We start from the raw sequence: 14,677 nt of genomic DNA on the forward strand, positions 1-14,677 counted from the left end.
ATACCGGTTGACGCTAAGACATATCACATCGCATCGGTAATAGAATTAGTGTACTACACGTACACGTAGTTATATACTACGTGTCTGTGTTGGAAGTATACATATACGTAAGACCTGTCCAATTCATGGCTCGCGAATCATAGCTAGGCAGTGTTTGGCTTATGTTATAAAACTAAATGAATTGACGTTAGTCGTTCGTAAAATTCAGCCTTAAAATTAATAACGAACATTATGATGGAATTAACATGAAATACCTTGCATTTGTTATTCATTCATTATTAAAATATTTCTTCACATAAACTGCCGATTCTTCATGAATGAAAATATTAAAGACGGGAAAACACAACACACCTCTCGGTGGACCCTCTCCTAAATGACTCGCTTATAAATTACATCTATATAGAGACAAACTCCTCAATATAAAATTCGCAGTCAGCTAAGTATATATATATATATATATATATATATATATATATATATATATATATATATATATATATATGTCGTGCCGAATAGGCAGAACTTGCGATCTTGGCTTAAATAGCAACGCTCATTTTGCCATATAGGACAAGTGAAAATTTGTGTATGCAATAATTTCGCCAAAATCATTCTGAACCAAACGAAAAAAATATATTTCACTGTGTTTGTTTAGTATTAAATTACTGTAAACAAATCTAAAATATGTTAAGTTGGGTTAGGCTAAAATAAATTGTTCTTGTTATAATAAGGTTAGGTAAGTTTTCTAAGATTCTTTTGGTGCAAAATTATAAATTTTTGCATTAACATTAATGAAAAAAATATATCTTTAAACGTATAAGAGAAAATTTTAGAAAGGAATTAATTTTAAATGAGTTCTTGCTAATTGACCCGTTTTACATATTCGGCACGACATTATATATATATATATATATATATATATTATATATATATATATATATATATATATATATATATATATATATTACCTGGAGATTACCTGGAGAGAGTTCCGGGGGTCAACCCCCCCGCGGCCCGGTCTGTGACCAGGCCTCCTGGTGGATCAGAGCCTGATCAACCAGGCTGTTGCTGCTGGCTGCACGCAAACCAACGTACGAGCCACAGCCCGGCTGGTCAGGAATCGACTTTAGGTGCTTGTCCAGTGCCAGCTTGAAGACTGCCAGGGGTCTGTTGGTAATCCCCCTTATGTATGCTGGGAGGCAGTTGAACAGTCTCGGGCCCCTGACACTTATTGTATGGTCTCTTAACGTGCTAGTGACACCCCTGCTTTTCATTGGGGGGATGTTGCATCGTCTGCCAAGTCTTTTGCTTTCGTAGTGAGTGATTTTCGTGTGCATGTTCGGTACTAGTCCCTCTAGGATTTTCCAGGTGTATATAATCATGCATCTCTCCCGCCTGCGTTCCAGGGAATACAGGTTCAGGAACCTCAAGCCCTCCCAGTAATTGAGGTGTTTTATCTCCGTTATGCGCGCCGTGAAGGTATATATATATATATATATATATATATATATATATATATATATATATATATATATATATATATATATGTCGTGCCGAATAGGCAGAACTTGCGATCTTGGCTTGAATAGCAACGCTCATCTTGCCATATAGAACAAGTGAAAATTTGTGTATCAATAATTTCGCCAAAATCATTCTGAACCTAACGAAAAAAATATATCTGATTGTGTTTGTTTAGTATTAAATTACTATAAACGCATTTAAAATATATTTAGTTGGGTTAGGCTAAAATAAATTGCTCTTGTTATAATAAGGTTAGGTAAGTTTTCTAAGATTCTTTTGTTGCAAAATTAAAAAATTTTACATGAACATTAATGAAAAAAATATATCTTTAAACGTATAAGAGAAAATTTCAGAAAGGACTTAATTTTAAATGAGTTCTTGCTAATTGACCAGTTTTACATATTCGGCACGACATTATATATATATATATATATATATATATATATATATATATATATATATATATATATATATATATATATCGAAAGTAAAAATTCGGACTCTGGTTTAGCTGAAAATAAATAAAAAAAATTATTGTGGGACAAGATATTATTAGTTTGATAGTTTTATTATACACCCCAAAGCTATAATTAACCCCCACATCAATAACAAGACTGGTGTGTAACCATAAATAACTCTTTACCAGTTAACTCACCCAGTAAGTACAGGAGTCCATCAAGGTAGCATCCGAGGCCCTCGTCTGTTCCTTACCAATATGTGACCTACCAGGTTACACTAAACCTCTTAAACATATGCTCTGCCGATGACTCCACAGTTATCTTATCAAAGACCGAACCTCTTAACTAAAGAAAGTTTACACCTTAATGGTAAGCAACAAATTCCCTCTGAATACAGAAAAAAGATATTCTATATAATTCCATGAAAAAACCATGCCCCCTATTCAATATTAAAATTGTGAGGAAGTCATTCTTGTATAATGTATATTCAATATACCTTGTATGTCTAATATTCATTTATCTTTCCCCTTTCCTGGCATATTTTGATATAACTGTATAAGATAACTGATAATTTATAGTATAATTCAATATACATAGACTAATTGTAAAGAGTCTTTCATTTTCTCCATTATCCTACCCATAAATTCTCCTCCTCATTTATTTATTATTGTACACCATTTTACTTTATCTATATTTAGGCATATTTAATTGCCTAATTTGACCAGTGAAGGAGGACAGAGAATGATATAGTGACAAGTTAAATCAGAATAAGGAATTGTGGAAATAATTTTCCATTAATTTTTATGAAAGACCAGAAGTTTTGCTGTCACATTGTCACATGTTTGTGGTTTGACAAAATTAACAACAATAAAATAAACGAAAACAACGAGGCAAAATTCCTAAGCCTCTTTGTGGACAGAAAATTTAAATTTAATGCTCATATCTAGTACATATGTATAAAGTATCCAAAACACTAGGTACAGTTTCCAAGATTCGCGAGTCACTTATGTATTCCACAAACTACATTGCCAGTTTTTTATCTCTCTTTTATTCATACTTTACATGAGATTTGTACCTGGGGATCTACATTAGTTACCCGCCTCAAATCAATTATCACTCAACAATAGCTATCAGAATCATTTTAAACTAATAGACAACACTCGTCTGCTTTAATTATCAAATATTAAAATGCTATATATTCTGGTATAATTCCTAGATCATGAAAATGAAATGAAGCCTGTTATTAACAAGTCATTTATTGCAGCATCTTGAATAGAAGGATACATTAATAATTTATGCTCCATTAGGTACTGAACAAAATAAATAAAATACAAAAATATAATGGGGGGGGAATGTAGCAGAATATATCAATAGTGTAGATACACCAGTTATGTACACTAGTATAGTGGTCACAATACTCATATGGGTGTGGGTCATGGTCTTTAAATGTTGTCATGTGTCTTATTTTAATTAATCTATTGGTTATAATCATAACCATATTTGTTTGAAGGGGCGGACCGGTAAGCCAGCAGGAAGCCTCGGTCAGATGACCAAAAGTTCCAGCTGCGGGTCATAATATGACTAAAACCCGCGTCAGGAAACGCGTGTCCTGTTTCCTGACATACATTATACCTACCTTGCTCACGTGTCTTTTTAAAGCAATTTATCGGTATGAATTACCAATGTTCATACCTTGTTTCAGTTGTTTAAGGCTCCATCAACAGCCACCAATTTGACTGTTTATACAACAGTGACATGTTCTCTGTGGTTAAGAGGACGGTCTGTGCCATAAAGAGGAGGCTGGAGACAACAGAGAGAAAAAGTTTGAGAACAATGTGTGATGTGAATATTATGCCGAAAATCAGGATCATAGAACCGACTTTGAATTTAATTTCCCTTTTAGTTTCCCTCATCGTCCTTACTGATTCTACCTCTGGCATACTCTTCACCTTTTCTAGTCTCTGTCCTGACATATTACATCTTTAACACATCACAAGTAGCAGCGCTGTATGGCCCTGGTGGGTTTAGCCCTTAGTTCTGATTGCAATAATAATAATAATAATAATAATAATAATAATAATAATAATAATTCTAAGAGCAGAGGTGTTATTGTAGTGAAATGGCTATTTAGAAAGATGGTGCAGAATAGATTGGCAGAGTATATATATAGGTGTAAGACACCAAGTCCATTTGGTGGAAAGGAAGGCAGACACAAAATTGCCCGAATACCCTTCAGATTCCAGATTGTGACTTTTTTGCGCTCCTTTTTATGAATTTTGAATTGATAAATTTACATCGACCACTGAACTGACTTTGATGTCATCGCCTTTGTGCATTTGTTTCATGTTTTTCTTTAGAGACGTATCCATTATTATTATAATCAAGGGGGAAGCGCTAAACCCGGAGGATTATACAGCGCCTGGGGGGGGGGGATGTGGAAGGCATTCAGGCTTAATTCGGGGAACTGGAGCACAGATCCAATTCTCTAAATCAAGAGCCCCTCACCAACATCAAGGAACCTTCCTTGAGGGGAGAGAGACGTATCCAATTTTTTACCGCATTCTTCACACATAAAGCGCTAACTAAAGTGAAATTTATGTGGCTTCTTAGAGCGAAATGCTGAGGACATTACTGTGTCAATGGGGCTGAGACTTGTGGAAAATGGCAAGAAATAGGTCAGAAGTAAGAAATTGCTGATACTCATATTTTGAAACAGACCAAACTAATTCTTGTGGTTGGAGCAAGAGTCGGCGATCTATCTGCACCAGCGCTCACTATCAATATTTGAACGTCCACAATACAAGTTTCATGCAACAGTACAGTAGATTCGAATGTGTTGCATCTGGCAAACAAATAAAAGTTGTACTGAAAAGATCCCAATGAAATAAATCAAGAGCCTGATGACAGTGGCTTTATTGGGTTATCCTGAGTTACTCTGAGTTAATAGTGTGAACGGTTTCTTCTGCTTAATGGTTAACTTTACCTGAGAATTTATCTCAGGTAAAGTTATGCATTTCCAGAATATAATTTTTTTCCTGTTTTACCCGAAATCTGCCCTCCTTTCCCTTAAGCCCGTACGTGTACGAGTGCATAAATTCTGGGTGAAGGGAAGGAGACGTAAGGGTCGTCCCAGGAAGGGTTGAAGGATGGGGGTGAAAGAAGATCTTTGTGGAAGAAGCTTGAGCATCACCCGAAGGGGACTGTGAGAGCGTGTTATTCTGGAATGGCTGGAGACAGGTGGTTCTCAAGGTTCGACGTGTTGTTGGAGTGTGAGCAAGGTAACATTTAAGGAGGAATTCAGAACATGAATCCTGGAGGTGGGAGAGACAGTGCCTGCACTCATGAAGGAGGGGTGGGGATGTCTCTGCTGAGATGATCACGTGACACGAGATGTCTAAGTTTATTTAGGCACAGGTCCACATAAGTACAATTATCATACATAGTAACATATGTGTAAATTACCTAGGATAACCCCAAAAAGTCAGTGACTTATTTCCATTCAGTAACTCTGCCAAGAAAGCTATTGAACGAATGATGGTGAATGTGTTTCCTTTTCTGGGTCATCCTCCCTAAGTGAAAGACAATGTAGTAAAAAAAATAATGGTAACCAGAGACAGGGTCGGATTTGCAGTGAGGTAATCAGCAGCGCCCGGGAGCCACAATGGTTGTATAGATTGGGAGGAACAAGGTGCCTTTGTTTTGTCCTCGACACGAATGAGAACGACGCAACCTGGAGCTCAGCCTGTGGTGCACCACGCTCTTGCCTGCATGCAGGAAGCTCTTCTTCGCCTTTAACTGATGAGTGTCCTCATTGGAGCACTGCTCCTTCCTGCCTTCTTTACTGGAACTTGAATTGTTGCGAAACAAAATACCGAGAAGAGGGGCAAAACAAAGATCCATAAAGCAGAGTGAGATTTCACTAGTCAATGACTTATCTTGAGTACATACAGCATCAGCAGTGTGTGCAATGTGAACAAAAAATCAGCATTAGTTCTACATTGAGAAAGAGCAGTTTGTTACAAGGCTGGTCCCTGAGCTAGAAATGGGATGTAAAGACTGCCTAGAGAACCGTGTCTTGCTTCATCGAAGAGGAGGGGACATGATCAGGACATACAATACTGCATTTTAACAATTACAACAAAGACTGGATGTCTGTCGTGGAACCAGAACGAATAAACAAATGGAAACTAAGCGCTTTAATGAGTCGGAGGAATATAAATAAAAAGAAAGACGGAACTGCTCTATTGCGAATGCCAAGAATAGGTGAAGCTCATTAGGGATGCAAATATTCAAATAAATACATATATGACAAAATTTATAAACTTAAGGAATGACATCATAAAGAGGTAAATTCATGGTTGAGAGGCGTTGCAAATAAAATGAATCTCTGACCCATCAAGCACAAATGAGTGCAAAAAAAAAGACGCTAAATGCCTCTACTTACTGTGTGCTGGACACTCGTATCACTGAACCGAGCGTGGGTAAACTAGTGGTCAATGTTGCCGTGGTCAAAAGTGGTTACTGCTATCTGCTGCCCCATTATACTGCTAAGTGAAAGGGGACAGCAGGGGTAAAGAGCCTTCTTCATGTATTTCAGCCAGTCTGAAAATCAAATCTGGATCATTTCAGCCATGAGCCATATGTTTTACCACTGAGCTATTGGTCACTGGCCCACATGTTTGTCTGGATTTTCCTCCTCAGATTTCAAGCAGCACGTTATCATTTTATAACACAATATAGCCTGCTGGTCCACACCAGTACAGGGTTAATGAAGCTAAAAACTTTGGCAGCTAAAAAAAAAACTAGATGAACAAAAGACAAAATTAAATTTGGGAAGTATTTGCCCAGCATGATTCCACTACAGTACTCACAAGCCACTTAGTAATTTTCCCCTGACAAGCGAGCCAGTGACACCTACACACCATTCCACTTTGACAAGACGCAGTTTAAAATATAATAAGAGATGCAGCAAGAAGTCAGCCAACTTGCGAGGTATATTTTCGTGTGTAATATTATACAGAGAGACATTAGAACATAAGAACATAAGAAAGGAGGAACACTGCAGCAGGCCTGTTGGCCCATACTAGGCAGGTCCTTTACAATTCATCCCACTAACAAAACATTTGCCCAACCCAATTTTCAATGCCACCCAAGAAACAAGCTCCGATGTGCAAGTCCCACTCATATCCAACCCCTCCCACCATTCCTGACATTGTCTCAGTAAGTTAAGAACTAGCAAGATGTACTCACCTGAGCTGTGATTATTACTTTTATATTATTATTACTATTATTATCAACCTTAGGGGGTAATGCATTTCCTGGAAACTGGGAAGCAATCAGGTCACATCCTAAGGGAAGGTAGCTCCTGTTCCTTGAATCAGGAGCTCTTCAGCTGCATCACTGCACACACACCCCTTCATGGGAGGTGAGCTAGGACCCCATAGCTCTGCCTTCCCGTCCGGAAAATATCCCACCACACCATCCTGGAAAATTATTAAAAAAAAATTCTCTCGTAGCTCTTGCATATTATCTAATATTGATCCAGCAGGTTAAAAATTTCCTTTTAAAGTGAACTCCAAAGCCCTCCTTAAGCCTCATATTTTTTATGGCACGCTGAATAGGATTTCCATTATCATAATAATTATTTTCGAGGAAGAAGGGAGGGGTAGGGTGAGTGAGGTGTTCAGTAACTGGCGAAGTGTCGCTAGGGAAACGAAGGCATGAGGAGAGGAGGGGAATGAGGGGAGGAGGGGAGGGGAAGTGAGCAGGCTTCTTCACATCCCTCCCTTCCCTTACCTCTTACCCACTTACTCCCTTAGCTGTCTCCAGATGATAACCTCCTCCGTCACTTATCTCGGCAATACACCTGCAGGTGGCTGAGCGTGGTGGGGAAGGAGGTGTATACACCTGGTAGGAGGAGAGACTAAGGTCTCAAGAATTGAAGGGGGAGGAGATAAGAGATAATGTATTAGACTAAACAGGGGAAATTGCTGAGGCTGTAAACTAAAACAGCTGGAAAGGAAGATTGAATTTCTGACATACATAAACTATGGAGTTATTGGAGAGGATCGCTGACATGTATAAACAAATCGAACTATTGGAGTGGATCACTGACATATATATGAACTAATTAACTCTCGGATAGATCAAGTGTGAAATGGACAGATGAAGAGTGGTATGGATATATCACAGAATGGACTAACTGATTTTTGAATTCTAGAATTGTTTCGTAAATATCTAGCGAAGCTTATTTTCTATATAAAGGCCAAGAATTGGGTCTTCTTATTTCTGCTTATTTTCTTATTTATCAACTAATTTACTAAAAGATATTTTCAGTGTTTAGTCACCGGCTGAAGATATCAACATAATTTACATGTTAACACACAATTCGAAGACGAAATTTTACAAGTCATAAACATAAGATGTTTTATAAATAATTGGACATATTACAGTCGTTTATAAAGCTCTACACACAGAGAAACGTTGTCCCAAATTAACTTCTGAAACCTGTGTTTTTTCGCTCATTATTGTCGGCAGTAAGAAATTTCGATCACACTAGTATAAATTTATGTAAAAGATTTAACATTTATCCTGATCATTGAACACTGAATGTAATGATTATGTTTTGCGAAGACAAAGACCTCACTTAAGGACATTTATTGCAGGGAACGTTTCGCCACATGTGACTTCAGTCTTAACGAGTGAACAGGTGTATTTTTCCACACTTTGTATCACCATACCATATGCTTTGACCGATACCTACAGTTTACCTCAGACAGTTACCTCATTACTTATTGCTGGCAGGTGACAAGTGACAGGTGACTTTACATATTCACAATATAGACAGTCATGTTAATAAAACACATATGCAACACCTGTGAATCTTTATAATAATGATACTATAGTGTTGGACATGTATCTCATTCATTAATCTGTTGGTACTGCATCCTATTGATGTAATGACAGACATTAATCTTTGTCTTGCTATCGGCAGGCGAGAGATAGTCTCCAAGTTCTTGATCTAAAGGATCCATAAGGGTTCATCATTTTATGTACAAAATGAGGAGAGCTTCACAAGGACATCGATTATACAGCGTATTTGCTCGATAAAGAAAAAAATTATTAGGAAGTGCCGTAGTGTTTTCTTAAGTAAATTAATAAGAAAAAGAGATATGCCAGGAATAGGTGGTATTATTCACACTTAGTCAAATGGGTATCCTATTATTATTTATGGGAGGGGGCAACTCAGTAGGGGTCATACAATGCATGGGTAATGGAAGATAATTAGGTTCAATCCAAGGAGGATAGGTCCAATTCCTTGGACCACGTGTCCCTCGCCGGCGCCAAGCAGCCTCCCTCGAGGAAAATGAGCATCGCAGATCAGCCAGGCTGTGACGGCTATGTACACCTGGGAGCCACTGACACCAAGTCATGTTGATTCCGGAGTCTGGCCTCAGACCGGGCTGCCAGGGTGAAAGAAACTAACCTAGACTAACTTAATCTAACAGGTCACAAATACCTCACACTATATGCAGTAAAACAGCGGTAAATGCCGACAACTTAGATCAAGAAAAAAACAACAAATGCATTCACTTGGGACACCTTTATTGAGGACGTTATGGTACTGGGACCTTGATTACTTCAACCTATTAAAAGTGATCACTGTCAGAGAACAGAAATATATACTTACGTGTTGTAGTGTACATTTGACAGATTCATCTGCACGTACAATTAAATGTTTCACTCATGACATTAGAATATTTCAAGAGAAAAACTGTGAACACAATTACCAAGTTCACATTAACAGCGTACTTCAAGTGCCTAATCTAATCAGAAATATAATCACAGTAAAAAGCAATATTATTTTCCAAGTGCTTTGGTGTTCTATTACATTATGTAATGGATCACTAAGGCACTTGGAATATTACATTTTTACTGTAGTTATATTGCAAATTAAGATATCAACATTTTCTTGTAATCTCATAGCATATATTATATAATGTACTATATAGTTCAATATACTAAGCTACAAAGTAAAGACACTCAGAATGTTTTTGAATAGCAAATAAAATATTATTCACAAAGATTAATTAAAGCTAAAATAATTCGCTACCAAATTATGTTTTTTTAATTATTACACTTAAAGGAAGGTGATGTCCGAATTCTTATATAATGCCCACCATATTTGATTAAAACTCTTACAATCTAACAAAAACTTACTCGAGTGTTTCTAAAAAAAATTGTTATGGAAGTTAAATATGAAAAAAAAAATGATTTAAGTGACAGAAAGCTTTATAAATTGCCCAATTTAAAATATATATGAAAAATAAAATATTTAACAGTGAAAGACTAAATATTTCATTACCATTAACTCGATTTTTAGGTTCCGTTTGCAATGACCCCATTAACCTATAGTTGGGTACATATAAAATTAGAAGTAATCCCATAGTTAAAAAGTGAAGTTAAATCAGGGGAACAGATGTACTTAGCACCTCTTCTGTCTCTTCACCGATCTAACATCACTATAGAAATGCCGGGGTAAACAGTCTTGCTGACAGTAAATTTTAATCCTCATAAAGCTGATGAATAACATCCCTAATTAATACCTCAAGCATATTGAAGGACTGAGCATACTGAGGATCATAGGCTGTCGCTTTAAAGACGTACGCCCCCACAATACCCTCGTCCTACAATACCCTGAAGGGCATACCACACTAAACAAAGTGCTGATATATTCAATGCCCTGTCTACATGACTGGTAGGATTTTCGAATGACCTGTACACGGAATTCTCTCTTAATTTTACCATTTTGTTTCAATATTGCCTAATCAAAACAAATAATCACGTCACTGAAATATTTATCAGTGTCCGCCTTCGAAACCACTCGCAAAACTAAACTCTGATCAGGACCAGTTTCAACCATTACATGTAACGACAGCCTTATGACACAACATTTAAGCTCAGCAGTTTTAAGAATTCGGAGTACACTTGCACTGCTTGTGCCTGTCTCATGAGCACATCGACTTGCAGATTTCTTAGGCCTCCGAGATCGCTGCATGTACACCTCATTCGCAGTCTCAGTTTTTATTGCGAATTCTTGAAATTGTTAGCCGTGTTGCAGGCTGAGCTGCCAATTCACGTCTCTGTTGTCTTTTCACTTTACACACATTCTCGAATTTCAAGTACCAATTCAAATTTAATTTTCGCCGCTCGAATGCAAAGCGTTCCTCTGCCAGTCTGTATTTCGCTCTCAATCGTGGTTGTTTCCTTTCATTTCAGAATAACGCCACATTTCTTAATAAAGGTCATGCTACTTAGAGGCACATTATTTTATAGCTCCAACATGAATAAATGGCTAGACAGTTTGATGTTTTTTGCTTAAAATGTGTATAATTTTTGGGGGAAAACACGCTTTTATATATAATTTTATATATATATATATATATATATATATATATATATATATATATATATATATATATATATATATATATATATATATATATATATATATATATATATATATATATATATATATATATAATTTATATGCAATGAAATCACAGTAAACAGTAAACTAATCGCAAACAAGTGATTAACATTGCACAACCACCACAGGGTTGTTAGCGCGTGCGTGCGTGCGTGCGTGCGTGCGCGTGTGTACTCACCTATTTGTAGTTGCAGGGGTTGATACTCAGCTCCTGGCCCCGCCTCATCACTGATCACTACTAGGTCCTCTCCCTCCCTGCTCCACGACCTTTATCACACCTCGTCATAAAACTACATATGGTTCCTGCCTCCACCACATCGCTTGCCAGACTATTCCACTTCCTGACAACTCTATTACTGAAGAAATACTTCCTAACATCCCTTTGACTCATCTGAGTCTTCAACTTTCAATTGCGACCCCTTGTTTCTGTGTCCCATCTCTGGAACATCCTGTCTCTGTCCACCTTATCTATTCCTCACAGTATTTTCTATGTCGTTATCATATCTTCCCTAACCCTCCTGTCCTCCAGCGTCGTCAGGCCGATTTCCCTTAACCGTTATTCGTAGGAATTTCACTTAGCTCTGGAACCAGCCTTGTTGCAAACCTTTGCACTTTCTTTAATTTCTTGACGTGGTTGTGTGTGTGTGTATAGTTTTAGTCATAAGCGAACAAACATAATTTACTTGAAATACATTTCACTACAAAAAAATTGTTTCTTTAAATATCTATATTCCCATGTTACCGTACCAAAGGAGCATGACTGTAGCATATAAATCCAGTAACACTGTTATCACATCAATTGTTATAATTAATACCCAGAACAACCAAGACAAAAATGTATATATCACGCAGCATTCAAAGACTATGAAAAGATAGAATAAGCGCTGAGACGAAAAAAAAACAGAATAGCCACTGACAGAAACACTACGTTCAATCATATATGTTATTACTTACACAATATTGCTTTTGATAACTGAGAAGCAGCATTTAAATTTAATAATTATATTAGAGGGCAAATTGTGGAATTTAGCCACACTGCATTAGTTCTAAATTTTAATTCTTTTTCAAAAATGGAATTTAAGTTTATCGTGTTTATTCGTTTCCAGTTCAATAGAAGTTTCACTAAGACTCATGAATGATACGTGCTAGGTTATTTTAAACTCTGCTGACGCTACTCTGTAGCCACGTCAGTCCAGCTGACGAGGCTATGTTAAGTAGCAAGCCTTTATTAATATGTATATATGTAACTAAAATGCAATGAACACCTGCCAGTGCTCAATAATAACCCACATCGAGACAAACTCAGAAGCTTAATTGATCTGTATATTTCGATCCGCTTCTGGGATCATCTTGAGGATCAAAACATACAGATCAGTTAATTTTCTGAGTTTTTGTCTTTATATGAATTATTACTGAGCGCATATAATATACATATATATATATATATATATATATATATATATATATATATATATATATATATATATATATATATATATATATATATATATATATATAACATACTTGAAATATAAGGGGTGGTAGGAGAAAATTCTCAAACAGCTTCAGGGAAAACCTTGAGTTTTCCCTGAAGCAAGTTTATTCTTTTCTCTGAGGATGAGGGTCCCCATGACAGTTCTAGAGGTGGTACCTCCCTATATTTATATATATATATATATATATATATATATATATATATATATATATATATATATATATATATATATATATATATATATTTATATATACAAATATATATATATACATATATATATATATAAATATATATATATATATATATATATATATATATATATTAGTGTTTGGAGGGATCCATATATAAGCGAGTCCTCTACTGGTGGCTCATACTTTGTTCCCTCAGCCACATTCCTAGTTTAGAGTGAGTGGTAAATGACCCTTATTATTTTTTAAAATTCATATTATACTTTTTATAATCGTGGGCTACAAAGACACATGTTAATGCAATTAGTTTGGCTTTCAAGTATAAGTATTATATATGTAAGTGTGTATGTTTATGCATATTTTTTTTTTTTGTATTTTCAAAATGTGCTTATACACTGTTGTCTGAGGATTAGATTAAAAGGTCAATAATAAGAATCTTTGAATTAGGATAAAGGTTTAAAAGGTCTGACTGCTCGTTTGAAATTTAATAACTCATTTATTTATGAACTGAAATGTATAGCTCCTCAGACAATTTAGGTTTAGTATCATAATTTGTTCTCGACTGTAAAAAAAATGTTATTCATTACTGGTAAATGCGGCATTAACGTGGCCTTTGCCCTCTGTGTCCTGTGTCTTCTCAGCCCTCCGGCACTTCTCGGTACAAGCAGCTATTTCCTCGTCTCTGTGACAGTGCCAAGTACTCTCGTTTTCAGTATTGACGTTGATCTCACCTCCACACCTATCTCTATCAGCGTGTTTGTCTTCCTCATAGTGGATGTCCTTCTGGTTGCTGCTCCCTGTGTGGGCGCCCTCCTCACTGCTCTCAGTGTATTGGATGCGTTTCTGCTGAGTGCTCTTTCCTTCGTGTAGTGAGGTCTTTCTCTCGCCGGCATTTTCCGATTCTTCGTGATAATCACTCTTCTGCGAGAAGTGATTGTCCCCTTGTGTAGATTTGATCTTCTGAGGATCTTCCCCTGCGTCCTGACTAAGTGACTTCTCAGATTCATGACTGTTCCACGGCTGCACTTCCGCTGAGGCGAAGACGAGATAGATGACAACGTCCAGCAAGTAGATAGCGGCAGTGATCGTGAAAACTATCCTCCACTGCGGCAGAGTTTGCTGTTGGATCACAAGTTTACACCATACAGATAAAAGTGACATAATGGAACGTTCACATACCAAATGATCATACTGCATTTAACATAATAGCAACCAGCGAGTTAAATCTAAAAAGTAAAGATTTTTCTGCTGAATAAGCAGTGAAAAAAATTGTGCCATAAATCTGCGAAAATCAGTCTGATCATAACGAAAATATACATCATTTATTTTAAGTAATATTAAACAAATTTAAAATAATCTATGATATATTTTGCAGAATTTGTATAAAAAAATACGTTAGGTTAGGTTGCTAAGTTAGGTTTTGTCAATTAAAAAAAAAGTCTATCAATATCGGTCTATTCGCCAAGTTCGGCTTATTAGGCACGACACACACACACACACACACACACACACACACACATATATACGT

General features: G+C 36.5%; 1 protein-coding gene across 1 annotated transcript in view; it reads right to left on the reverse strand.

Moving 5' to 3' along the window:
• Positions 1–13,621: 13,621 nt before the first annotated feature.
• LOC128696583 (sialin-like) overlaps positions 13,622–14,677 on the reverse strand; it is a 152,205-nt gene continuing 151,149 nt past the window's right edge. Inside the window, exon 11 of the mRNA XM_070094628.1 lies at positions 13,622–14,268. Within this exon, the coding sequence (XP_069950729.1) occupies positions 13,726–14,268 (543 nt within the window). The 3' untranslated portion in view covers positions 13,622–13,725. The remainder of the gene's footprint in view (positions 14,269–14,677) is intronic.

The sequence above is a fragment of the Cherax quadricarinatus genome, chromosome 47, assembly GCF_038502225.1.
Source record: "Cherax quadricarinatus isolate ZL_2023a chromosome 47, ASM3850222v1, whole genome shotgun sequence".
NCBI classification, from domain to species: Eukaryota; Metazoa; Arthropoda; class Malacostraca; order Decapoda; family Parastacidae; genus Cherax; species Cherax quadricarinatus.